This window comes from Cuculus canorus, chromosome 9 (genome assembly GCF_017976375.1).
Source record: "Cuculus canorus isolate bCucCan1 chromosome 9, bCucCan1.pri, whole genome shotgun sequence".
In the NCBI taxonomy this organism is placed as follows: Eukaryota; Metazoa; Chordata; class Aves; order Cuculiformes; family Cuculidae; genus Cuculus; species Cuculus canorus.
In genome coordinates, this window is record NC_071409.1 from 27575980 (window position 1) to 27603781 (window position 27802).

A 27802-nucleotide genomic window follows, 5' to 3' on the forward strand; every position below is an offset into this window, starting at 1 on the left:
AGGGTTTTTTTTTTTTTTTCGTTTAATGGTTTTCCCTCCTAAAAACACCAATGTAAATCTTCTAGCTCAGGAGTGCACAGTCTAAGCGTGCCCAGCTTCAAAGCTCTTCACAAACACATTTAAAGGACTTTGGCCTCATCAGTCACCCGTGCTAAGAAGCCCTTCTCCTTGCCTGATTCATACGATTTCAAACATACAGAGTTTCACACTCTGTTGTAGTAAGATGCTCAGCTGGGTTCTTGTGGTGTGAAGTCTGCTCAAATTAAGCTGCAAACTGTCACGTAATGGCTTGCTGGAAGAAGTGAAAATCCAGAAGATCATCTTAAAAGCTGAAGTCAGTAACAAAGCTCTGATTCTCTCAGGAAGGCCAGGTCCAAGGTCCAGCTTCACCCATAGTGCGAGTGTTATCCCACTGCCCCCAGCAAGGTTTAAATCACTTCCTACCCACCGCAGAAGCAGGCCTGCCTCCACGCTGCCTTGCGTGTCGTTGCCTGACAAAACAGGCAGTGAATTTCCCGAAGAACCACCAGTGCATCAATTTGCAAAGCAATTCAAGACACCTCGAGAATGAAGCAGGTTATGTGGTGAGAAGCTGAAACCAAAAGACTTCTCTACAGTGGATGCTTTCCCAGGGAAGTGAAGATAAAAATATACAGTTTTCACGACTGAGTTCAACTAGCGCTTTCTAACCATGCTCACGGACAGTGTACACAGCACGTCACTTCAAGACCACAGGACCAAAGTTAAAGTGCTTTCCTATGCTAACTTGCTTCACTATGGGGAACTTAAACACTTCTGAGACTGAGGAGTACCTACTTCCGTCCTGTCATACTCCCTCGCTCCATCCTCACCCTTCACCCTGTCACCCACACAGTCACTTGGTATTTATTATCTTCTATTTTATTTGGATTTCCTCTAAGCAGAGTCATTAATCTTCCCCACAGATGCACCGCTCTGACAGCTGGGGTCTTGACACCTCCAGTGGCAGTGAAGGACATTCTCATATTCTTCTCTTTTTTTCTCCTCTTTCTCTTTTTTAAGGAACCCTTCATACCTCACCAGCCGCAGGGTTTTGATTAGAAGGTCATGTGAACTGGAGACAAGAGGCTGTGAGGGAGGAAGGCAAGGGAAGAGGATGCATCTCCCACAAGGAACTCCCAAAGTCCCATTGAAAAGGTCAGCCTGCTTTTAAGTCATCTGCACTGCTCCCCAAGACAAAAAAAATATACTCAGCCCAGTGAAGAGATACTTGATAAAGAGTCTAATGAAGTGGAAAGAGTGTTGTAGGGGAAGAATAGGCCTCTCTCATCCTGACACATCCCATGATGCTCCATCTAGTTGCTATGGAGACTTAAAAAGAGAAAGGGGTTTTGTTGTCTTGAAGGGCCTTCTCCCTTCCCAGTAACCTTGGCCTTTCCCAGGTCTGTGTTTGTATGTGTGTATGTATGTATTTTTAAAAAAGAGATAAGGAATTCCATTTCTTCTTATCTGGTCATGGCTCACTGGCTGGCACTGATGCATGTGGGGGGCCGTCAACTTGTCTCAGTGTGGAGATTTGGAGAGGATAAGAGAAAGAAAATACAGAGGGGAGCAGTTAATTAAGGCTGATATTGCAAAGGACATTGTTTGCCGAATAACAAATTCCATATGCTTCAGAAACACAAGTGCAATTAAAGGTGTGAGAGATGAAGGGCAGGAGAGGAGCGATGGGATATATATTACCATACAAAATGGCCCCACTGGCTCTCCAAACCTAGGGGTTCTGTAACACCGTGTGTTACAGCCGAAGATTATTTCTCATAAACAAGGCAGAGGTGTTGCTGCCAGTTCCCACCGGTGAAGAACGGTTACCGGTAGCTGACAGCCATTAGAAAGTGATGAGAGTCATCTGGGCAGGTTGAAAGTAGTTTGCTTTACATGACACCCAAAGCAAGACAAATACAGAGTTAAGTAGCGATGCTAATGCAGAATGACGCTGCAAACAAGAAGTTCACGTTCATTCCCTCCCCGTGATCTGAAGAAACCGCTGCCTTCTTTGCAGCCAGCCCTCAGCCAAACTAACAGCGATGCTCAGAGATGGGGTTGTCACAAGGAGGCCACAGTTTGCATCCTCCACTCTCCCTCACAATACCTGGCCTGTCTCTATCCTACAGAGACAACTCCCACCCTTCAAATCTCCTTCCCATGGGAGAGGGGGAACCTCGTACTGGACTTTGTGCCTTCAGCTTGGCTTCTCTCCTGGATTAGGGGCCACTGCAAGATCCTGCTGCTTGCACTCTGTTTGAGAGCACAGCTTCTGTGTCCCCTTCTGTCATGGGACAGAGAAGCAAGAGAGGAAAGCTGAGAGAATAAACGTATTCTTTTGTGTAATGAAAGCCACAAAGCTTGACTCAGAGAACTTTGATACTGAGTTGAGTGAAGACATAAGCTGTCCCCTGCCATGACCTCCACAACAGAAAACCAGTCAATGAATTCTGTGGGGGAACACCACTGCCTGGATTTGGGTAGTGTTGCACAATCCCATCTTTAACAAATGAGAATAAGTCCTGTCAGATGCGATGATCAGAATTTGACACCGCTTTCCATCTGGTTTGCCAAGTTGTCAACTAATGAGGACCTGATGTCTAGGACGCCTTTGAACTCCTCCACGTTACCAACATCAGAAGGGTACCAGGGTCAGATTTCTAAGCCCCTTAGGGATTTAGCCTCTCTGTCCCTACAGAGATTTTTGATAAGGTCCGTGGTCACCACTAACCCCCTGTCTGTGCACCCCCTAAATGAACACAGCACTTACCCGAGCAAGAGGAAAAATTAATCTGAATGAACTCACTGATCCGCAGCTTTTGCAGCTCTCTGTCCTCCACCCTCCGAGCCTGGGTAAGCTTTCTCAGATTCCAACTGACTTGAAGCAACTTTGCTCCACTCGCCGGTCCTGACAGCTTGCAGATCACCACTCCAAGTAAGAAGAGAGTACAGAAAAGAAAAATCATAAATAAACTATCGACAAATATTTCTGGTTTCACTGAGAGTGCTGTTGATATGATCACCTTTTCATTTTCTGCAAGACTATGTGCGCGCATGTGTGTGTCTCTTCCCCTAGCCCATCTCTCAAGCTTACAATCTAAACAGCCACCCAGGCTTGTTTGTCCATTCCCAGCTTGCCAAACCATTTTCAATAAGATCCATCTCCTACTGCTCAAGGCTGCATTGTCTTCATATCCTTGGAGATCAGATGTCTGTTCTCCCTTTTATCACTTGAGCGGCACATGTTTTGATTGTAAACACCCTGATAACACTCTTGTTAGCCCCTCACAAGTGAAATAATAAAGGATAGATAACATTTCTAGCCACGATACTTATGCTGTCATCCTACACCAAGATAACAAGGAGCAGACAGCCTGTGAGTCTGTCTTACTCCGATAAGGATCTTGTCACCATAGATACAAAACAGATAAACTTTCTAAAATAATATCCTTGTTCATGTCACTTTGCTCCAGGTGGGTAACAGACAGTGCGATCCCTCTCCCTTCCCCCCACCAAGCACAGTTATGGATCCTGCCGCCCCCAGCACCACTGAACAAGCCCTTGGCTTGTGACAAGACAGGAATACACATTTCCCACCCAGATGAGAGCAGCTGACAGGTATCACCTCACAGGATCACGTTTTGGGTGCATCCAGTGTGAATACAGCTGTGATCGCCAGCACATTGCCTGGCAGAGCAGAGAACACACCTCACACTTCGTGTAGAAGACTGCTACCCATCACAGCCCAGACGAACACAAGTAACCCGTGTGCACAGACCCTGCACCTCCCTTTTCCCACTCCCTCAGCACAAGTGCGGTCCATCGCAGCAGCAGGAGCAGGAGGGCATCATCGAAGGGAGCCCGGCAGCAGGTGCCAATGTTCAGAGCCTGTCTTTATCCATGGTAACTACAAGAGATGCTTGACATTTCTGTGTTGAAGCATTGCTTAAATGAAAAATGGCTTTGCAATCAAATTGAATATGTGTGCAGGAAAATCTCCAGTTGGGTTTAAAGCTGCCAGGATTAGAAGCTGGAAGCTGAGTGTTTCTTTAATAACGCAAAATAAACGACCATAAAATGATAACAGTTACTCAAGAAATACACCTAGCAATTCAAACCCACTATAACCCTCGGGAGATGCTTTTTTTGTTTGGTTGGGTTTTCAGGAAAGTACTTTTAAACACTTAATAAAGTATTCTGAAGAACAAAAACCTCCAAAGGAAATGATTCTAAATCGACATTTTCTCTAAAACACCAAGGTAAAGTGCCTTTTGGTAGTCTTCCACATGTAGCTGTCTCACCACACATGGCAACAGCCAGCGCCAAGGCAGCTGACATTTTAGCAGTGATTGGTCTCCCCATTGTAGAAAATATAAGAATTTATTCTCCTCATGGTAAGTATTGACCCTGGCTTTGCTTCACTGAATATTTACCTCCCCGGTCAATAAATCATCATGTTCATCTCAATAGAAGTCAGTATCTGCTTATTATTATATTAACCTTTACAAGGCAGATAATAGTTGTTTTTCCCCTATAATAAGATATTGCACAAATTGGATAACTAAGAAAGATTTCTTTGTGATAGTATTTTTTTCACTGCCAACATTCTTGCTCAATTTGAGGCATGTGAAACAACATGCATTTAATACACCACATGTAGCTGCCTTTCTCCTGAAACCAGCTTTTGGAGAGCCAGGGGAGGGTTAGATTGGATATTAGGAACAATTTCTTTCCTAACAGAGTGGTGAAGCCCTGGCAGAGGCTGTCCAGGGCAGGGGTGGAGTCTCTGTCCCTGGAGGGGTTCAAAAACCATGTGGCTGTGGCACTTTGGGACATGGTTTAGCAGACATGGTGGCATTAGGCTGATGATTGGACTGGATGAGTTTAGAGGTCTTTTCCAACCTTAATGATTCCGTGAATCTATGATTGTGTGCATCACAGAAGACTCAGAGGCCCAGCCAAAATTAGGAAAAAAAAAAAGATATGTGAATTTGCGAGGAAGGATGGATAGGCAGAAGGACAGATGGAAAGCACGAAGAGGAAGGCAGAAGGAAAAAAGCCTGACACACAGGAAAGTAGCGAATCTTCATTCTGGAGAGAAAAGGCCACGTGCTGAAGTTGAGCCCAGCCTCCATTCACCAACACACTGGAACAGTGGGGAAGAAAGAAACAGGAGATACCTGGCAAGGCAGCACTCGCTCCCCTCCTGTCACCAGCCTTTGTAGATTAAAGACAGCATGGCACTTCTTCAAGAGTGCAGAAGACAGTCTTGACATCCTGGCAAATTCAACCCTTCAATAAAAATAAATGACTTCCAAGGCTGCGTGTGAGATATGGCTACACATATGGCTGGCACATTTCCCTACATATTGCCTGAGCTGCCGCTATCTACCTCACTGCTTTGTAAAGCAATTTGAGATACAGCTCCTTAGCTATTAAAGTTACAATAAAAAATATAATTCTCCTTTATATCTTAAGCTCAAAAGCTCCTTTAAATATGATATATGCACTTCTGCACTAAATCTAGATTTTAACTGTGCTTCCTTCACATGAAAGTGCTGCACACAGATGCCATCCAGACTGCTTGTATGGAGGAAACGAAATACTGCCCATGCATTTATCATATGTTTCGATGGGATGGGATGGGATGGGATGGGATGGGGCAGAGCAGAGCAGAGCAGAGCAGAGCAAAGCAAAGCAGAGCATGCTTCATTAACCTGGTCCATCTGCCCAGTGAGGGCTGGTTGGCCTCGGGCAGCTGCTGGGAGCAAAGCAGGAGAGAGCTGACAGGGAGGGGGAAACTTTGAGCATTAGGAAAAAGACTGAATGAGAAGGATATTGGGACAGAGGGCAGGGCAGAGGAGACACAGGACAAAGCGATACCTGTAATCAGTATAAAACACCACCAGAGTCCCCTGATTGACCATGGATCCAAATGCTGCCCCAAGCATCCCTCTGTTTCTAAACACTCACTTCTGAGCTGCTGAACAAAAAAATGAAGCCATGATACACGATAAACAGGAAATGAGCCAGAGTAAACACTGCGGTGGGAACAAAGCCTGAGATGGCAAATACAGAGCCCCATGGAACAGAAACCATGGAGAACACGACAAAAGCACATGCTCTGGCGTGGTATGAACACCTATGGCCAAGCAAAGGAGAAAGAGCTCACCAGGTTTTCTGGAGACGTGGGGAACCGAGGTGAGTTTTCAGCAATACAGAAACTCCCTTGGAAGATTCTGGGCTCTTCCAGAGATGGCTTGTCACCTTCAAAGCACAACAGGACTGCAACAGGCACTTGGCATAAATGGCTGCTGTCCATCATAAAATCCACATTAATCCAGGCAGGTGCTGAGGCTCCATCAGCAAACAGCAGCTCCAGAGAAAAGCCAGCCAAGAAGTAACTGCTCCTCCTCTCCCATACTAGGATAAAGCCTGGCTTTGGAGTAATCCCACTTCACCCAAAGTACTCGATTCCTCCAGCTGGGAAAGCTCATCCAGACTAAAGTGTGTCTAGTTCTCTTTGCCAAGGAAAGGATGGGCTATAACCAGCTCAGCTAACCTGGGAATAACTTGTGTTTCCCCCACAGAGTAGGTGCTCTGAAATCTGTGGTGAACAGCTTAGAGGATAAGGGACACCTGTACCTAAAGGCATGTTTCATCCTGATGGTTCCTCACTGCAGAGACAAGGATGAGGATCCCGAGCCTGCACCCTGGGGCAGGAGGCTTCCTTCTGCTACTGGAAGGCACTGGCAGAGCAGCACATGCTCCATGGCACAAACGCCACAGAGGACGATGGGCTTACATCCAGTCCAAACGCTTTTGGCCTTTTTTGCTCTGTTTTTCACATGACGGAACTGAAGATTTTCCTGCTGTGCTCTGAAAAGGGCAGAAACAATAACCTTTGCAATTAGCACTTGGCAGAACAGGCTCCTGTCCGCAACAAATTAACGGAACCAATTAGGGAGGAGGGAAAAATAATCATATGCCATAAGGTAAATCCTGGCTCTGCCAGCGTATGAGCAGAGGCCGTTCTGGAGCGTGGTCACTGTGGGACATCCTGCTGGGTCTGAGGAGGGACAGGCAAAGGCTTCCTCTTGGTGCTCAAGCCTTGTCCCAGTCAAGGGAGGGGAGGAAGTCAAGACATGCTTCTTTTTGAAACGTGTCAGAGGAAATTTATTGCCTTGTTCTCAGCCCACTCACGGCAACCACACCCCAAAGGGGCCTGTCCAGGCATGGGGTGGTCACAGTCCAGTTCCCTCTAGAAATGAAGCTCTCAGCTGGGTTGCGATGGGCAGATAGCACTGTGTTATAACCATTTCCTTTAGCTCTGTTTGCTCAAAGGCGTTAAATTGTTCTGCATCACATCCCACATCTGCAGGGTCCCCACCTACTGGTGCACCTGGACTGCCTGTCCCCTGTGATCAGACACTGAGGAGCAGTGCTGCATACCCTGTCAAACATGACCTGCTGCGTATGGCAAGGGAGGAGCAGACTTACCTGCTCAAGACACGGAACTGTAGCCAGTGCCACTTAGTGAGGCCAAAGAGACCACTAAGATGGCCACACGTGCCCTAAAAGATTCCAAAGGTTAAGTTGTCCTCAGCAGGTTATGCAAGAGCAAATATGGCCTGAAATAATAAGAACACTGATTTTTCATCCCCTACCTAGTCAACATCTTTGGTCTCTCCATCCAACTGAAGCAGAGAACTGTATTTCAGCTTTAGAAAGATATTTGATCCAGCATCCCATGAAAGATCACTCTGATGCTCCATTCAAATTGGTTTGGACATGAGAGATGTCATGTGCTTCAGCAAGCGAGTGAGGAACCATAAACCAGGCAAAATGATAAACAGCAGCTTGTCAAGATGGGGAGATGTGCCTGGTGGGATTTGGCAGAGATCACTGTTAGACCTGTCTTTTGTCACCTTTTCATTAACGAGCTGGAAAAAGAAGTAAGGAACAAATAATAGAATTGGCAGACCACGCTGTATTAGGAGGTGTTGCCTTCACCACGGAAGGACAAGAACATAAAACAAATTAGGAGACAGGTTAGAAATGAGGGCAGAATATAAAGAACAGCAAAGAAAAATATCTGGCCAAACAGATTTACAGAGGGGATCAAAACCATTCAAACAACCAGAAATTTTGCTCTTGCAAAGGCATTTGGTATTTCAGATCTGCAGGTGCTGTTAACATCCAAAACTGTCCCCAGAAGAATGCAACTGCCCATGGTTCCATGGGTCAGGTGATTATTAACTGTTTGCTGGAGGGTTTTTTCTGCCTGAAAAGGAAACTCTCAAAAAGTCAGAAGCTTGTGAACATTGTAGACAATGGAGATCTGAAGATCTGGCCCCACTGACTATCCCCCAGTCACCCCATGGAAGCCTAGTCCCATGGTTCAGTGTCCAGCAAGCGTTGGGGATGGGCTTCGGGGCCTCAGAGTGCATCCAGCTTTCACCCCCAGGCTCTTCTTTGCCCTCGAGTAGCCCTTTTTGCTTTAATGCAAGCCACATAAACACTCAATCCTCTGACCCACGGCTGTAAGAGAGAATTAAATCTCATAAGGGCCCCAGCATCCCTCTCCAGTCAGCAGCACAGGAAGCTTGAAGAAGCCAAACAATGCACCCAGAAAAGTTCTCAAAAGTTCTTAATCTGCCGCTGCAACTGCATTAAAAAAAAAAAAAAAAAATCACTGCAGGAGCGGGGCAACAAGCAGCTGAAGCAGCTGTTTAGAAGGGGTGTTTTGAAAGCTGCACTTAAACCATAACGCTGTGAGGCACATTGCTAGTTCCCTCAGCTATCTCCTGCAATCCATCTGAATCCACCTGCGTGTGGACACGATAGCAAGAACAAGATTTAAACAAGACAAATGCACACACAAACAGCCAGCAAGAGCAGGAGGGCTGAAGAAACACTCAGCTCTGATATTTTAGTGTGTGCATATGTATTTATTGTCTTTTAAGTACACACACAATATTAGATGTAGATGCTCAGAAATCTTTGAAGATGACATGATAATCTCTCAGTGTGAAAGATCACTCTACCCAGAAATCTTTCCCATTCTCCCTTGCTTTCTCCTAGTGGATTAGAGAGACAGCACGCTGGACTACGAATGAACACCCAGCCAACGCTGGCCTGCTCCCAAGCCCTATATTGTTTATAGCCCATTCGATCTCCACTTACAGCCTTGGATCTGCTAATCGAATTGCAGCTTCTCTCAATAGTTGGACATATTTCTCCTTTTAAACACCACCTTATCTAATCTGTACCATTTGCATTTTGTGATGTCTGTATGTGGTACAGGAACCCAGTAAATCAGATTTAATACAGCAAAGGGCTCTTATCTAAAGCTCAGCATTTTGTTTCTTTAGGGATATGTACGGGCACTCAAAGTAAGGATTTGTGAGAATTGTTTCGCATCGTGTTTTCTTCTCAAGATTTAGAGGGAAATGTGATGCTAAATTGTGGCTGAGTGGAGTTTCTCTATTTCTGCCACCATGACTTCTCCCCGTCCCAACCCATGTAGTGGAGAGGCTACTGTGACTTTTTCCCTCACACAAGTAGGAGATTGCCTGGGATAGGCATGGTTTGTGTGATGACACGTGGTCTTCTCTCAGCAGTAAGAGGGACCATAGCTCAATCTCAGTCTGTAAGACACAAGATTGGCTTGGTAGGTGTAAGCAGCACAGTGGTGTTGGGCTAACCGTTGGACTTGATGATCTTAGAGGTCTTTTCCAAACTTAATGATTCTGTTATTCTACAGTGAGAAACCCAGAAGAGCTCTGCATGTCCCCCAGGACCTAAGCAGCCACTGCAGTTTGATGGGTACAGTACCAGAGCAAAAGCAAATGGAATGATGGACCACTTAAGAGTACCTTGCTGCCCCTCACTTCTCAGGTGGCTTCTGCTGCACTCAGCCACCTTGATCTCCCAGGAGGACAGAGGCTGACACACTGTGCTTCAGGTCACTGGAGAGGAGAGAGCCTTGCAGGCTGCTGCAACTCACTGTTTCCCTATTTGCTTATTCATGCATCAGAGAACATCGTTTTTCCCCTCTGTGCCATTACTGAGTACAAACTGTGGCTTTTAATTGCAAGATTAAAGAACGCATTAAAAAAAGAAATTCCTAGAGACTTATAAACTAAAGGTCTTACGAGGCGACTGTAATCCTACTGTCAAAGAGATACCACACAGACCCTTTTAACTTGGCATGCCAAACCAGAGACACATTTGGTCTTGTTCACCAGAGAGTTCTTTCTCCATACCTGCAATTTCTGTTTGACCTCTAGTTTCTCTAAATCATAGCCACTGGTGCAGATATGTTGAAGTCCTCAGGTTGTTCCCCAGCCCACCTCTGGACCCTGGTGGAAAGCAGACATGTTACCTTAGCTCCCTCTGCCAGCCCAGCCACGATAGTCATCACCTACAAGACAGAGAATTAGGAGGTGTTTTGTCCAATATCCACACAGGACCCTTTGAAAGAATCATCCCAAATTACATCAAAAAGCAGTTTTCTGCTTTCTGTTCCTGGCGTGACTGCACCAGGGTCATCTCTTCTCCCAGACCTCATCCTGTGGGGTTTGAATTATGAGCAGCAGCCTCACAGCTTTCTTCTCTGGACCTACCCTGAACTGAGAATCCCAGTCACTCCTTTTGTGTGTTTCTGAGGGGTCAGCAAAGCAGAGTCAGGACGAGGCCAAGATACAGATCTGGATCTGCTTGGTGTTATTTTACCCAAATCAACAAACAAAAAATGTGAACACCCCCCTTCTCCCCAATCTGAGTTACCCTCAGAATCATTCACCCCTCCCCTACCATTATGGAAATAATGATATCCCAAAGACACTCTAACCTTCTCCTGCTAGACCGGCTGAGTCCCACGGTGGTAAGGGACAGGTGTCCTCCCTCTCCTGGGAGAGCAGATTCTGAGCTTCAATTAAAGCAGATTTCAATAGACTTGAAGCCAACAGGCTTCACTATTATTCCCTTTTCCTTTCTGTGTGTTTGGTCACCAAGCCTTGTTTCTCTCCGCAGGGGAGGCTGCTCACTAAACCCGCATGCTTATTTAAAACTCAGCAGCCTCAGCCCACTCCTATTTTGTCACCTGAGACCAAAAACCCAGAGTCCTCAAGTCATTAAAAAGCAAAATGCAATTAGCGCCAACACTGACTGGCTCACTACCTTCTATTCTGTGCCCATGTCTGAGGCTCCTTCCTTTGTGAGCTCTAATGCGTGTTTAATGTGCAACTTAATTATTTGATTACAATGGCGTAATTATGTAATTGTAATGTATTGTGCAAGTTGGCTGGAAGGAGACGGGAGACATTTGTTGAGTGACGTGGGATAAACAGAATAACAACAACATCAAGGAAACAGAATAAATCTAATGAGATGACAATTTGGAAGAATAGTTAAGAAAATGGGCACTTTGGAAAATGAGAAGTAGCTGGACTTCTTTTAAACTTTTTAATTAATTTATTCTTCTCTCTCACCTCTTTGTGATCAGTGAAAAATTTCCTTCCTATTGCCAAAGTGTGAGCAAGCGTGGCTGTGCTGGAAGAGCAGAGCCAGGCAGATCACCGGCACTGCGCACTCCTCTGACCGTCAGAAGGACGGTCCTCACAGGACAACTGAAACACACCCAGCTTGTTCTGAGCTGGCCAGAACCAAGTGCAAAGCCAACAACGCTGAATAACCTCCCACTTGCATGGAAATATGAGTGGATGCAGAGAGGTTCATCGCAAGTCCATAGGAGGCCACAAAGATGATCCAAGGGCTGGAGCACCTCCCATACGAGGACAGGGATGAGAGAGTTGGGGTTGTCCAGCTTGGAGAGAGAAGGCTCCAGGAAGACCTTAGAGCAGCTTCCAGCGCTGATAGGGGCTCCAGGAAAGCTGGAGAGGGGATCTTGATCAGGGAGGGCAGGGATAGGATAAGGGGAACAGTTTTCAGCTGAAAGAGGGGAGATGGAGATGAGATCTTAGGGAGAAATAATTCTCCTATGAGGGTAGGGAGGCCCTGGACCAGGTTGCCCAGAGCAGTGGTGGCTGCCCCATCCCTGGAGGGGTTCAAGGCCAAGTTGCACAGGCTTGGAGGCTCCAGATCCAGTGGGTGGTGTCCCTGCCCATGGCAGGGTATGAAGCCGGATGGGCTTTGAGGTCCTTTCCAAACCAAATCATTCTATGATTCTGTAAGAATTTACTGAAAGCAGTAACTCCAGTACCTGGATTCACACTCTGGGTCATATCAGGGTGACAGACTTGATCTTTGGCATCTCAACTTTGGGTCAGAAAGCTCGTGTCCAGGGACTGAACACAAAAATGAGGGGAAAAATATGCTCAAAGTAAGCAAAAGACACAGGGGAGCTCATTGCAAGAGCTGCAAACCACACCTTGGAGACAGATTTTGAATCCAGCTTTGTAAGCTCTCTGGTTTCTCCTGCCGTCTTTCAAAAGACTTCAACAACTGCCCTTTTTCCATCAGCAAGCACATTCTTAAGGAGACCACATAAATAAATAAGACTGCCAGGAGTCTAGACAACCGGTTCTGTCTACTCACCTGACTTCTTGCGAGGCACAGCCCCCCTGCAACGTCCCAAGCCTTTGTGGCAGACACAAACCCATGGTAAGCATTTCAGGTTGACCTCTGAACCTGTTTCTCATGACTAATTAACTGATAGGTGGCAGAAGACTTGAACCAGTAAGCTTTCCATAGTGAGGGTTCCTCATGGCTTGGCTCCTACAGCACCAGCAGGGAGACACAAGCCAGCGCCAGACAAGAGAGACATTTACCCATGACTCTTGCAGTGGCACCCACAGCACACGTGCTGTCAGACTGTTTTAGAGGTGACACATTTATATCCAACTGGGGTTACGTTCATGGCTATTTCAGCCAAGATTTTCTTCTGCTAAACAGCTTTCTCAAGCCAAACTTTGGTAAATGTGGGATTCTGACTGGTTTCAACAGCGAGACACAGCCTGATCTTGTCAAAACATAAATGCCAAAGTATTACCAAAACTGTTCTGATATGATCACAGTGCCGTAAAACTTCCTTCCCTGACTTTGCCTGCGGAAGAGCCACAGGAGCTACTGGGAGGAAAAAAATCCTCCTCAGCTACATCCCTTCCCAGAAATACACATTTGGAATGAGCATCCTTTCTGAAACAAACACCACAACCCTGACAAATCCTGCCACCTCCTAACTCACAGTGAGGCAACGTTTTCCAGCAACATAAGAAGTCAGCACTCTGAGACAATACTTCAGGTTAAAAATATTTGCTTGCTAGAGTTGCCTTTCTAAAGAAAGAATTTAACCTGAAGTCAGAGTGAAACCGTCTGTGTTTCAAAACTAGGAAAAAATAAAGATTTGTACGCACTCCTGGCCTTTCATGGGATCCTAATGCAGCAGGTTTGGCAGATACCACACATTCCGTAACGTTACTTCAGAAGAAAAATGGCATGAAAACTTTTCTCTCCTGAAGATTTCTTGCTCTTTGGCTGCCCTCAAGGTAGAAGAGGCTGCAGACTAGTTTGTGCCATCAAGAACATCTCTTTCAAAAGCCATCAGAGCTATCGGCTTGAAAACCTGCCGCCGATTCCTCTGCCATTCCAGAAGAACACATTAAAATTTTGCTCCCAGACAAGAAAAGAGAGAGGTCTTCTCCTGTGGATCTGGGCAGCTGCTGGTCCCCCCAGCAGCATCCATCACCCAGCATGTGAGGCCTGAAATTCCTCTCATTGCGCCAGAGTATTTGTATGCATTTCTAAGTGTTTGAGAATTATTATGTTGTACAAAGGCTTGTCTAACTCTTTGGGGAGGTCGCAGAGACGTGTTATATATTCAACAGACCTGCAATAAACACAATTTAGCAGCATCTACCCACCTCCAAATACTCTGGGTTCTTGCCCACAGGAAAGAAAAACAAGACAAAATTTTAATAATGTATCAGCGATGGTTTTGACTGTTATTAGATTTGCAGATTCGCTTGGGATGGTGGGACAGTCACTGCATATATATATCCCCCCCAAGCAAGCCACTGTCCTGACAGTGATGGACAGATTGATGTGGAAGAAAAGAGCACAGCACTCAACGAGGAACAAGGTTGAATGTGACCTCCCCACAAGGATGATGCCAGACTGAGCGCTGGAAGGCTGGCTACAGCCTCGTTGCTTACCCTCAGCCCATCCTCGATCTCATAGAATCGCAGAATCATTAAGGTTGGAAAAGACCTCTAAGATCATCCAGTCCAACCCCGCTGTGTCTGTTAAACCACATCCACAACCAAGCGCCACCTCTACATGGTTTATGAACCCCTCCAGCGATGGAAACTCCACCACTGCCCTGGGCAACCTCTGCCAGGGCTTCACCCCTGCTTCAGTAAACAACAACTGACACAACTTGAGGCCATTTCCTCTCATCCTGTCCCTTGTTACTTGGGAGAAGAGCCCAGCACTCACCTCACCACAACCTCCTTTCCAGGAGCTGCAGAGAGCAATAAGGTCTCCCCTCAGCCTCCTCTTCTCCAGACTAAATGGCTCCAGGTCCCTCAGCCACTTCTCCTAAGACTTATTCTCCAGACCCTTCACCACCTGTGCTGCCCTCCTCTGGACATGCTCCAGCAGCTTAATGGCTTTATTGTACTGAGAGGCCCATCATCAGCTCTGCTGAAAGATCTGCGGGGTAAAAGGACTGAGATCCAATGCATTAGTTTTAGCTGAAGAGTCTTGGCCTCAAAGCCAGGGAAGATCACTGAGATCATGGACTCTGGTGCCCTAGGAACATGACCTAGGTAGTCTTTTCCACCAGGCTGATTGGGCTGGAGCAGATCTTTCAGAAAAGCATCCAACATTGCAGAGACCCTACTGCCTCTCTTGGAAATGGATCATAATTTTACAAAGTCCATAAATAAAGTTCTTCCAGGACTATTAAACACAAAGATACCAGCTCTGGCTGAGGAAGCCTCCCCGACATTGGTTCCAGAGCTAACAGGACACTAGGAGAATCGTTGTACCTTTATCACATTTCCTCTAACTTTTCACTAAATATCTGCTACTGTGCTGGCTTCCTCGTGTCAGAGGGGATATTGGCTGGATGATTGCTCTCATATTACCCTTCCACAGAAGCTGGGTTCTTATTTCTGTGTTGGGTCTTTGCACCTTAGACTGATGAGACCTCTGTTCTCAGAGAAAAAAACCTCCTTCCTGCTTATAGACTCTAATCCAGCTGCGTCTTAGCCCATGCAAGTGTACAGAACATTGGTGGTCTTCCGTTTCTCTAGCAGTGAAGAGGTTGCTTTCTGATCCTGACCAGTTACACTTGGTCCTCTTCTCCCTCCTTCCCCATGGCAAGATGAGCCACTTGGCCTCTCCTCTGCCCAACCCACAGGTGAATAATTAAAAAAAAAACACCCAAGCATTTTTCATAGACAAACAGCTTTCCATGTCAGCGTTAAATATCAATTATACAAGAAGCCATGCAGTGCTTTAATTATAGTCATGAAAAATCATCCCATTAATCAAGTTTCTAATCAGCTAGTTTCTTGTAATAAGGTAGCAACTGTTATTTTATCGATTAACTCTTAATGAGCCACTGAGATAAATCAATTCTACATTTCTCTGCATATGTTCTGGTTTACAACAGGAAAAAAAATCTCCCTTTATCAGGGACTTGCCTGAGTGCAAAACCAAGTCCTCGCTGGTTCTTTTTGGCAGTGCTGCTCCCTCCCTCTGGGGCTTGTTCATCGTGGCCAAAAGCGGGCTCCACGGTCTCGCAACCACCATCCTGGCCCCGGCTCCACAGAAAGGGCCCTGTCATCTCTCAAAGCTGTGATTTAGGAGGCCGGGCCCACTTCAGATCAAAAAGAGCTGGGTGAAAAAAGGAGGGGGGTGATATAAGAACCAGAGAGCTTTGCCTTTTGAGAGGAGATGAAAAGAGCTCAGCTCACTTAGTCTGGCAAAACAAAAGCTAAGAAGGGACATGGCTGCAGTCTAGAAATACATGGAGAACTGGAGGGGGAAGAAAGGGAGGGAGGAAACAAGGGTGAAAAAGAGCCATTTCAGTCAAAGAACAAATGAGAACAAAGCAGCTGTTATTTAATATAAGCTGGAGTTTAGAAATACGTGCTAAGAGGCTCAGAGCTGAAAGGCTTTCTGACAAGCTTCCCTTGGGAGTCACTGGGCAAAACCCAAACAAGGTTTTCACACAGCTCGAGCTGCGCATGGGAGAGGTGTCACGGCAAGGAATTTGTGATGGCGAGGCATGAACACAGGGCTGCAAGAAGCCTGTCCTGTCTTCAGAGAGGCCTTTCTGGGATCCACAGCCAGCCTAGACATGAAGCTACTGGATTAATTATTGCCTGTGCTGACTTCTCCCACCTACTGCTCAGTTCAACACCAATTATTCAGGATCAGTTCATAATAACCTATTGAAGAGGTACAGCTTTTCATTTGCATAAGTAGTTTCAGCCAACACAGTCTGCTGAGACAGAAAATATACACTGAATATTTAGCAAGTCTGACGGCATTTTAAAAGCATGTGATAGTACACAACTGATGACATCATGCATTTCTCTTGTTTCCTGAACCTGAGGGGGTAATGCGGCACAGAACTTAATCCAAAATTGAGCGGAGTAGCAGTAAAAGACAAACCCTGCCCCCAAAAGACGTAGAGTGTATCAAGATTTAGATGCAACTCCAGGAGAACCGCATGTCACAATGTGCAAGTTTATACAGAACTGCAAAATTCTGCCATTCATGCTCAGGTGGCCAAGAAGGGCCACATCCATATCTGGGATGCACCAAGAAGGCCACCAGCATCCTGGCTTGGATCAGCCATGGCGTGGCCAGCAGGAGCAGGGAAGGGATCATCCCCCTGGACTCAGCGCTGGTGAGGCTGCATCTCGAATCCTGGGTTCAGTTTTGGGCCCCTCAATCAGGGGCTGAGGATGCTGGAGGCTGACAGGAGGTTGGAGCAAGCTGAGTGTTGGCCTCTTTTCCCAAGCAGCAAGCGCTAGGATGAGAAGAAATGGTCTCAAGTTTCGCCAAGGGAGATTTAGATTGGATATTAAGAAAAAATTCACGGTGAAGCATTGGCAGAGGCTGCCCAAGGCAGGGGTGGAGCCCCATCCCTGGAGTGTTCAAAAAAGCTCATAGAGGTGGCACTTTGCGACATGGTTTAGTAGGCACGGTGGCGTTGGACTGGATGATCTTAGAGGTCTTTTCCAACCTTAATGATTCTATGATACCTAAAACCATTGAGCAGGAATAGAGATTAGAGACAAGTACCTCACTTCTTCTCCTTGGAAAGGTGCAACAAACTGGTGTGTTAAGGTCCAAATTTGACTTGACCCACAAACTCACTGTGGGATCAAGCCACATGCAACCCACAGCCTGCAGTTCCAGACCAGCAAGCGGCTGTGCTGGAGCTTTAAGAGCTTGCCCAGGTTTCGCTTGGCTACTGAGTTCCCATGAACAGAGGCAATTGCAGACTTGTGCATTTTTTTTTGCCATTGTGTCCTCCCCTCTCACAATGTCTGAGATGTACCAATACCAGCATCGGCAAAAGTCCACATGTGCCCTATCCTCTGTCCCAGCACTCTTTTTGTGGCTCTTACTCCACACATCCTATAGCGCTTGAGCAATCACCAGCCCATTAAACACTACATGGGGTCCTCGCTGGCCCCTAGGAACGACAGCCAGCAGCACACATCTGGCTCAGTGCCATGTGGCATTACACAACCCCTTCTCAGCTCTCACATCTCTCAACTCAATTGATTCCTTCCATGCCTTTGGTGCTACAGCACTATCACCTGCTACCCCAGCATGAGCAGTAACACCCTGGAGCAAAACAGAGGCCGCAGTTGCACAAATACCTATTTGCCTGTGCTGCCTTTCCAGCAGACGTGATCAACCCTCTCTCCCACTCTTGCTCCCTTACACCAGCGTCAGCAAAAGCATTTACAGCATGAGCAACAAACAGCAGTGTGCCATGAACTCGTGCAGAAGAGATGAGAGCTATCACGGCAGCCGAGACGCGGAGTTGCCCAGTGTGCTGCCCGGTGTCACCCTGCACACAGGTGGGAGGGCAATGGAAAGGGTATGGGGTGCAAAGAGCCTCTACTGCCTGAGGGACACCCTCACACCCATCCTGGCTACTTTAAGACAGACGCGCAGGAGAGGCACCTGCTTGGAACAACCACATCCAGTGGGCCTCGGCAGAACCCAGCCGGGAACGGATCTCACCTTGGTGCTGACCCTGCTAGCAGCCTGCTCAGCGATTCCTCAGGGCGATGCGTGCCAAGGATGCTGCCACTGACGAGCTCTGCTCAGAGCAAAACCAACATCAACGGTGGGCTGAGAAATGCAACAAATCCCTGCCTGAGTCTCCAGTGTCCCAGCCTCTTCCTGACATCCTCAGATCCAGCTTCTTGCCTCTGTGTAGGTGCACTCAGGTCAGGAAAAAGTTCTGCTTCTTGCTGTTTGAAACAACGCTGTCAGAAGACATGTTTACATGGAAGAAAACGCATCTCCACACCTGTATGTGTCCAAGACAACAACCCTGGCCTCAAATTTTATTTTTAACTGATATAAAATAGGAAATCTTTCACTGCAAATCATGGAATGGTTTCAGTTGGAAGGGACATCAAACCCCATCCAGTCCTACCCCCTGCCATGGGCAGGGACACCTCCCACTGGATCAGGGGCTCCAAGCCCCATCCAACCTGGCCTGGAACCCCTCCAGGGATGGGGCAGCGACCACTGCTCTGGGCAACCTGGGCCAGGGCCTCCCCACCCTCACAGCAAAACACTTCTCCCTAAGATCTCATCTCAACCTAGAGAAGAAGGGCAGTAAATCTACACTTGCTTTTACTGAAGTCCTTCCATACGTCAGAAAGCTTCGCCGTGCACACGCTCTGTGCACCCAGCATCTTTCCATACACTTCACACACTGGTTAGGAAAACCACAAAACCATCTCAGAGCCAATTTCCCCAACCAGTGCCAGCGCCTAAGTCTGTAAAGAATAATAAATGGCTCCCCTGTGCTGTTTCCACCACTCGCCCTCCCTTGGGAAATCTTGTTCAGGCTCAGAAATGCTTTCACTTGTGTGGCCTGGGCCAGCATCACCCAGCGGGGCGTTAAACCGGAGGGCAGATCTGCAGGAGGGCGCTGGGGAGGACAATAGCGAGCAGGAGGGGAGAGGGCTGCACAGGCTGCAAACTTTGCCAGGCATCAGTCGGAGCTGGATAAAGGGAGAGTAACAAGCTGGCTGGAAGCGCCAGCGTGGTGAGAGCCATTTGATTTATTCTCCACTGCAGCAATTATTTATTCATAAATAAAACAAAAAAAGGAACGAGACCGGACGCCTGCTTAGAGGTGGCATTTGTGGGAGGAAGGAATGTACAAGGACCACACCCAGGGAGGGCTGTCTCACACTTCTTCCCCCACCCGCAATCATAACCTCTGATTTAATTAATTTAATGAGAACGGGGGGGGGGGGGGGGGGGGGGGGAAGAGAAGGCAGGAGGGAGAGCAAGCACTGTTTTCCCAGTCAAAGGCTTCTCCTGACACAGAGCAGCAGCCTCAGGCTTCCTGGCTCACTGTGCCTGTTGCCCTGGACATCGTGCGCACCGCTCCCCATCCCCTGGGAAAAAGCAACATCCCGACGGTGCTGCTGCTCTCCCTCAGGCAGCAGAAAGCCCAGCACATGCAACTCTACTCAGTCCCATGCTGCCATGGGGCTGGTGGGGGACGCTTCCCTCTGCATCCCCTCACAGAGAGGCTTCCAGCTGCACCCAGCCACGCTGGTGGGGGCGACCCCACCAATCGGGATGCTCTCGAGAAGGCTTGCACGTCAAAGAATGTGTGAAACGCCCAAGGAAACAAAGAAGGCACAATTAAATGAAACAGCTCACTAGGCTGAGATCAATGCCATTGAATAACACATTTTCAGGCCAAGCCTTGTGGGTCTCACAGACAGCCAGGACAAGCCAGGGAGAATTTGGACAGAGGTTCAGGACCAATGAACCCAAGCACAGCCTCTCAAACTATGAGGTTTTGCTCCAGGATTTGAAGACAGCGTGCTTAGAGGAGTGGGTATTTTTCTGCCGGCTTTTTCATGCTCAGGAATCTCATTTTCCAGGATGTCAACAGGGCCAGGAGGGCTAGAAAAGTACATATGCTTTTTAGTGACAGCTGAACTACATGAAATCTGGCTCTGGGGCTCTAGGAAAACACATTAAATACTGTTGAGACTTGCAATAAAACTACTCTGCTTGGCAACAGAAGACTTTTCTTACTCACCGCTCCTCCGGGCTCCTTCACCTTCTCTTAATCATGCCCTGGAGCTTCATCTTTGCTGCCAGCGTGTGGAGCGCCCCCAGCATCAGGTACGTGAGCAGATCACCCTTCTGCCCTGGGAGAAAGAGAAAGGATGAGGTTCAACACCCAGGGGCCTGACCAGGAGCTTCCAGGCATGGTACAGGGCAGAAGAGCCCTTCACCGCAAGGTCTCTCTGACCCTCTGGCACCGCACAGCTCGGAAGAGGCTTTGTCCCACACGCGGACGACCCCCACTACGCATTAGCCTCTATGGTCCTCTACAAAAGGGTCTGTCAAGTGGAAGCAGATTTTGCCTTCGCAAAGGGGGAGAATGAAGAGGTGGGAGAGACCTCCTGGATCAGCAGTGCCAGGACCCCACTGCAGCAAGCCCATAAAGATGCTACCTAAATGCTACCCCAGAGAGCTGCACCAGCTGCCCAGCACGTTCCTTGTTCAGCCAGAACAGCCATTAGGATAGACTTCTGCATATCGCAGTGGCAAGGAAGAGGTTAACCCACCCCAACAGCAACAGGGCACTTAAACCCATTCCCACCCTGCTCTCCTACAACCTCTAGCTGTGCTTGTGTTCTATCAATGTCGGCTCTGGTTTGCTGGCTTTCCTAGCTCCTGACGTTCCAAAGCGTGTGGTCTAAGGACTGAGCACCTCTAGAGATTCAGTGGACGACATAAATAATAAATAGAGTGAAAAGTATTGTTTATCCCTAAATGGGGTTATTATTCACACAGAAAAAGAGGCGAGGGGAACCTGCCTCAGGGTGTAAAATGCCATACTGAGCAAGGAAGGTACCAGCCTCACCTCTGCTGTGTTGCCACAGTATCCTCCACAGAATTTTCAGCAATTAAAACAATAAACACTGTGTGATAAGAGAAGAATTTTTTTTCTCCAAAACCACAAAATTGCCCAAACCCCTCACTCCTGTGCCCCAAAACTTCTTTTGCCTCCAAGGCAGCCCCCAGATCTGGTACCTGTGCAAGGTGGAGCCAGGAAAGATGGGATCCCTAGCTCCCCACTCATGCAAAGACAATCTATGCTGGATAAAGGAGCAGATTTGTTGCTGTGTTCTTGGGATGGCACTGGATGCTGTGACTTGTAGGAAGCCCAGGAGACCTGGCAACGTTCCTGAAAGTAGGCACATAAGTTACCAGGTTCTCCTTTTCTTGGTCCTGTGGAAGCCCCAATCACAATATCACACCATCATCACTGAAGAGGACAGTGAGAACATCTCACTCCCAAATATCAGTCAGTCTTCCACACACATGCAGCAAAATGCAGTTTTCAGCCCATTTTGAAACACAGCAGAGATAAAAGGGAACATGCAGCACCTCCATGCCTAGAAGGATCTCCCTCAAAAGCTCCTGCAAAAGGCTTCACAAACTATAGTGACAGCATAAATGCACATTATCTCCTACACCTTCACTTTGACAATTTAAGGGACAACACAAGGAGCAAAGAGACCGTAATATTCATATTGACACTTCCCCAAAATGCCTCCTTTCCTGATAAAGCCATTGTCTGATGAATATGGAAAGCTTGCCTGAAGGCTTTGCTTAAATGCAGTGTGTTAGTGTCTGATCAGAGAGGTGGAGTGGTAGCAGCCACTCCACAACAGCGCCCAGCGCTTTTTAGGATGTGCAAGATGTTTTCCATTTTCATGGACAATTCTGTTTACAATCCCTCCTCTAAAAGGCCTCATAAAAGATTCACTCTGTCTCGGTGTTTGAAACAAGAGTTAGTCAGAAAACAGGATTCGTCTCCTATTCCTTCCCTGTGGGGATTTCTAATGAAAACCATTTTTTTTTTTGGTCTAAACTTTTCCAAAGGAAACAGAAAGAAAGACTATTTTTTTTCCTTCTCTGGTAAAAAAAAAATAGTGAAAACTCAAGTAGTTCAGCCACAGCCCAGCATCTTGTGAACTGAAATGACTGTCAGGGCACCTACGGAGAGCTACAATGGAAGAGCCAGAGCCGGGGAGCACAGTGGACCGAGTGCCAGGCTAACAAAAATGATGCAAAGCTTTGCTGGGGTTATCAGTTCCTGTGGATTGCAGCAAGGCCAAGAATTCCAAAAGCTGTCCGTGTCATTGGGAGTAAAGAAGCTGGATTTTCTGAACCACAGAATCATGGAATCATTGAGGATGGACAAGACCTCTCATCTCATCCAGTCCAACCACCAGCCCAATCCCACCCTGCCTGCTAAACCATGTCCTGAGGTGCCACAGCCACACGCTTTTTGAACGTCTCCAGGGGTGGAGACTCCACCACTGCCCTGGGCAGCCTCTGCCAGGACTTCGCCTCTCTTTTGGTAAAGTAGTTTTTCCTAATATCCAATCTAAACTTCCCCTGCTGCAACTTGAGGCCATTTCCTCTCATCCTTCAAGTTGTTACTTGGGAGAAGAGCTCAGCACCCACCACACCACAACCTCCTTTCCAGGAGTGGCAGAGAGCGATGAAGTCTCCCCTCAGCCTCCTCCTCTCCAACCTCAGCCTCCTCCAGACTACACAGCCCCAGGGCTCTCAGAACCTCTGGGCTCCAGCCCCTTCCCCAGCTCCGTTCCCTTCTCTGGATGTGCTTCAGCCCCTCAATGTCCTTCCTAGAGGACATTCATAACTATTGAAGCTCAAAACTAAGCCCAGGATTTGAGGTGCAGCCTGAAGGTACATTCATCTTCTGAAAAGCTGGAGGAAAATGCCTGGGCCAAACTTTGAGCAACAAACATGCCTTTGTTTTTTTTATCCTCCAAGGGCGAAATCCATGGTAGCTGGTGGGATTTTGGCCCAAAACTTCAGCAGAGCCAGGATTTCACCTGTGTGGTTCCTCTCTGCAGTTCATCTGTCTCCACATCCATGACGGACACCTGGCACCACAGCTGCAATGTCCGATGTCGACAGCCATGAGGAGACTATTCCTCCTGGTTCCCTCCCTTAGCTCTTCAGACACAGATGCCAGCAATCAATCAGGTTCCTTTAAGGCTACTGCAGTCTGATTTTAAAAGATTTATATTTAGACTTACTTTCTTTTTCTTTTATCTTAAGGATTTCTGTTTACCTTCTGGATAGAGCTCCAAGTTCACCTATGGAGGCAGTCATCGAACCACAGAAAAAAACAAAAAATAAAAGACGTGCTAAAAAAAATCCATAGTATTTGTAATACCTCAATTAAGGGAGCATAACTATTGAAGCCTGAAGTGTCTTGAGAATCTAAGCCATCAATTCTGACAGCAGAATGTACCACTACTAGAGCTTAGAAAAAAAGTGTTTGCCTTTCAGCTCACAAGCAGGGAAAATCTCTCTCCCTGAAAAGACCAAAAAAAAAAAAAATATTATATAACAGCATTATTTTAAGTTCTGTTGAAATCCACAGTTTTAATTTTATGTTCTACCTTTCAGTGTTCTACTGGCAAAGCTCATTTTTTCCAATCCCATAAATATTCTGATACTGCGATATGGCTGGAAAGGTTTAAAAGAAAAGTTTGTTCTGCTTTCACGCCCTGGTGGAGTGACAGGGATTCAGGCACCCCGAGTACAAAAGGGGCAAGCAAACTTCTGGTCATGGTCCAAATTTCAGAGAGCAGGGCAAGAAAATCTGTTCACAGATGACACCAGTGAACTAGAAAACACCTTCAAAGATGGGCAAACACACAAAGAGGCTGGGAATGGGAAGTATGTGCAATAGCTGCAGCTCAGGGAACCTTTGCTGTCAGGTGCTCTTACGCTTCTGTTTCTCCTTCCAAGAGGCAGCAGAACAGGCAGTGTTGGCATTTGGAAAGCTTTTTGTTTCTCCACCCACGAGTTCCCCAGACAAGCCTCCTCCAGAAGCTAAATCCTTCCATTTGATGTCCTTCCAGGTCATCGGCCAATCTGTCACATCCCTGGTGTGACCTGTCTTTTTAGGGAGCCAGGAAGCAATGGGGAAGCGCTTCTTTAGTACGTGCAAACCGCAACAGAGCAAACTGTGATCCTCAGGGCAGCATCACTGCAAAGCAGCGACCGAAAGGCATAGCTGCTTCCTCGGCCACAGGAGATTTTTATCCCTGTGAGTTCATGCAGGAGGATGGGGTTTGCTTTTTCCCTTGCACGAGGAGCAGTTCAGCAGGATGTGGTGGGTGGCCGCTCTGCAGGGTGGGAGAGAAAGCCCACGCTTGCTCACCAGCTCCAAAGAGGACAAAAACAGATCCTCCTGAGAAAGGGCAACACATGTCATCAGGATGACAGAAATGCTATCAGCCTCCCAGCATTGCAAGCGCTTGGCAGGATCGCCCACACCCGGCTGAGCCCTGCCAGGTTTCCCACAGTTTGCACCTCCTGCTCAGGGCCACAACTTCAGCCTAGACAAGGACCTCTTCCTTGTCCTACGGCTGGACCTGGAGGGACCTTTCTCCCCAGGTTACACTGTGCTTTTGCTTTTCCCAAGGGAAAGTGAGGCCTTTGCAGCAGGTCTTGTAGGAGGGAGGGACTTTGCCTCTTCCCATGCTGGGCGGGGTGTGGGGACCACTCACTCAAACACAAGACACAAGCTGGACCTGCCCAAGGCCCATATGTCAGAAACTGGAAGGACAGTCCAATCAACTCACTGTGGAAATGGTCACAATCTGCCTCCTGGGCACTAATCGCATACTCATCCTGAATGAGCCCCAGGGCTCCCTGCAGACATCTGCCAGCCAAGGACACAGGCTCCACTGCTCCATCGCAGAAACTTCAATCTAGGCGAACAGAAAGGTTGCAAGCAAATAACCAGTAGGAATTCACATCAGCAGATGTTTCTGCTATGATCCAGCCTCAATGCAGTGATGGGCACTGTGTCCTCTCTCACAGGGAGCAATAACAGCAACCGATCCCTTGGAATACCCCAAGGAATTTCACCTGGGCACTTCTAAGTCCCATAAAAGGGGGACAAATCCCTCATCCTATCGGCATAGCCTCGCACTGGGATGGTCGGCACTTCCAGAGTAGTGCCAAGGCCCCTCAGCCAGGTGCAGGGTCCACCCCTCCAGCAGCAGGAGGTTTTGCCCAACAAGGCTGCCTCCGGCTGAGCCCATCAGACAGCGCCTGGCCTGCAGCCACACGGGTTAGCGCTCCTTGATGGAGGATGAACTCATGAGCCTGAAGCACGGCTTCATTTTAACGCAATAAAGAAGAATCAAGTAATGACAAGGGAAGGGGTGAGTGATGGGGCAATGGGCAAACTGCCACAGAGCAAAGCGAAAGGAGACCCTCTCCTCCTGCTCTTTGCCTCTCTCCGCTCCACAGCCACTTGCCTTTGCCTGTGGAAGTGCCAGATGATGCTGAGAAAGCTGTTGGATGAAGCTGTCACCGAAGGGCTAATTCATAGGCACTTTACAATTTATGCTCAGCCTTTCAGCTGGGGCGCTTCCTCTGGCTTGGCGATTGATGATAGCAGTGCCGCGGCACACCCCGCCTCTGCCTGCTCTCTACCTGCCCAGCCAGAAAGCACCACTCCTTTGAACTCCTCACATTATCAATACTGCATTAACAGCAGACACTTCTTTAATGTTGGTATAATCACCCCTAAGGAATACTGCCGAGTATAACGCATTTGCTTTTATGGTAAGGAAAAAATGGCCCTGCCTGCGCAGATGCATCTCCCTCAGCACGGCTCTGCTCCAAGGGGAGGTTTGCAATGAGACGGGTCTAACCCTGAGGTTAGCTGGCAGGATGAAGTCTCCTGGGGCAGCCTTGGCCTCAGGAAGGCAGTTAAAGCCCATCTCACTGAGACTCTTCACTAAAAGCAATTCACACCTGGCCGCCCACTGCCCTGCAGCAGGTGACCCATTGATTTAAATGAAGCAGTATTGGCAGTTCAGGAGGGCATAGCTTCCTTTGTGAGCTTGTCATGTTAATGATTAACAGCAAAGCAAATTTGGTTTTACAATTCCTTGGCCAGGCTGATTTTCACGGTATTGCAGGCCTGGTCTTATCAACGCCCCAGGCAAGCTCAGTTGACCACTTACTCCAAATCAGAGCCATCACCTGCCCCTCTAAAAGCAGAGCCCTTTAGCAGAGCCAAGAGCATCCCAATATGTTGCAAAGAAGTTCACGCACAAACACAGGAGTGTCAGCAGGCTTCAGGGTAAAAATACAGTTCCACCCTCTCTGAGATTGTTTTAGCTGGGATGCTTCCTGAACCAGAAACCACAGAAATAATCTGCCAGTGAGAAATCCAGCCCTTCAGATGCATTCCAGATATCCATCCTAATTCATTTTTCCTGTAGAAGCAGAGTGTACCCGGACAATCAGAAAAGCAAGATGTAGGTGCCTCACAGCAGACCGTACTGCTGAGCCACAAATGACATATCCTTCCCAAATCAAAATGAGTTTTTAGCAAAGCTCACCCCAACAATACAGATTATTAAGTGCACAGCTGGTTCACATCAGAATCCCCAGGTCCAGATTGCCTTGGTCGTGGGGAGAAAAGGATGAGAACCCGCTTTGTAACTGCTGTGACTCACACCAGTCCCCACAAACAGACAAGCCAAGTGCACCAGACTTCAAAGGGCTTGAAAGAGGGCTTGACCCTTTCTCTTCTCTGTCATTCGCATGCTTTTCTGATTTCACTCACGCTGTGGCGTCTAGGGTGCCCAGCTGGATTAACAGGAAGCTGACAAGCTCAAACTATTGCTAATTTACTATGATAATCACAGTAGGCATGGCCAGCTGAAGAGATGAAACACAGAGAAACCGGCATTATCTGCCACAGACACTTCGCACAAGTCTGACAGAGTGCTTTCCTCTCACCTCAAGCTTCCCCCTCTAAACAGGGGATAATGGCACTGCTCTGGCAGTAACAGCAACTTCCACAGACCCTGGGAGGAGAGGGAAACACGCTCAAGTCTGGAGCTATGCAGACACTGGGATAATAGGAGCCAGCCAGCCAGACAAGAGTGAGAGGACTTTCGCCCGAGAAGCGCATTAAATATAAAAGAAGTCACTGTGGATGTTAATGTATAGCATCAGGATTTATTACCCCCTCCTGTTCTCACTGTCATGTGACAACATTAATTAAACGTGTTTCTGACCCTGCTGGGTTTCTTTAAATATTTGCCATTCTCCACAAGCACTGTTTGGTTAATGAAATGAAATTAATGAGCTCATTAGATTGTGCCGTAATCTTTCAGATGCAAGCCTGGCACTCAGAATCACTGCTCCCTTTCTCTGTTCTCGTGGTTTAACTCAATGCATTCAGCTCCAGAAGCAACAGCCAAACAGTGGAGTAATCAATTAACAGGGCAGCAAGGCGCAGGAAGGGGAAGGAGGGAAGACCAAGGGCAACAAGATGCAGCTCACTAACTTTCCCATGGGAGCTGATCTCGCGGAGCCCCTGACTCTGGGCGGGCGCTGGCACATAGCTTTGTTTGGCGAGTGTTTCACCAAGGTGAAGATCAGCTAGAGGAGTTGGACATGGCAGGACCAGAATCCATGG

General features: G+C 47.6%; 2 protein-coding genes across 12 annotated transcripts in view; one reads left to right on the forward strand and one right to left on the reverse strand.

The window, feature by feature from the left end:
- LOC128852994 (uncharacterized) overlaps nt 1–27802 on the reverse strand; it is a 143798-nt gene that overhangs the window by 91197 nt on the left and 24799 nt on the right. For 3 of the 11 annotated variants that reach the window (XM_054074059.1, XM_054074072.1, XM_054074065.1), the window contains exons 4-6: nt 20327–20438; nt 10293–10388; nt 2831–2953 (exon numbers count right to left, since the gene is read on the reverse strand). Coding sequence is in view for 2 of the 11 variants with exons in the window: in XM_054074062.1 (XP_053930037.1) it covers nt 15699–15807 (109 nt within the window). In the remaining 9 variants the exon portion in view is untranslated. Of the gene's footprint in view, nt 1–2830; nt 2954–10292; nt 10389–15694; nt 15892–18267; nt 18516–20326; nt 20439–27802 lie in introns of all 11 variants that reach the window. The other 8 variants (XM_054074069.1, XM_054074071.1, XM_054074066.1 and 5 more) reach the window with 6 other exon arrangements.
- The window catches only part of ANAPC13 (anaphase promoting complex subunit 13), a 259639-nt gene that overhangs the window by 7452 nt on the left and 224385 nt on the right, over nt 1–27802 (forward strand). The gene's annotated exons all lie outside the window — the stretch shown is intronic.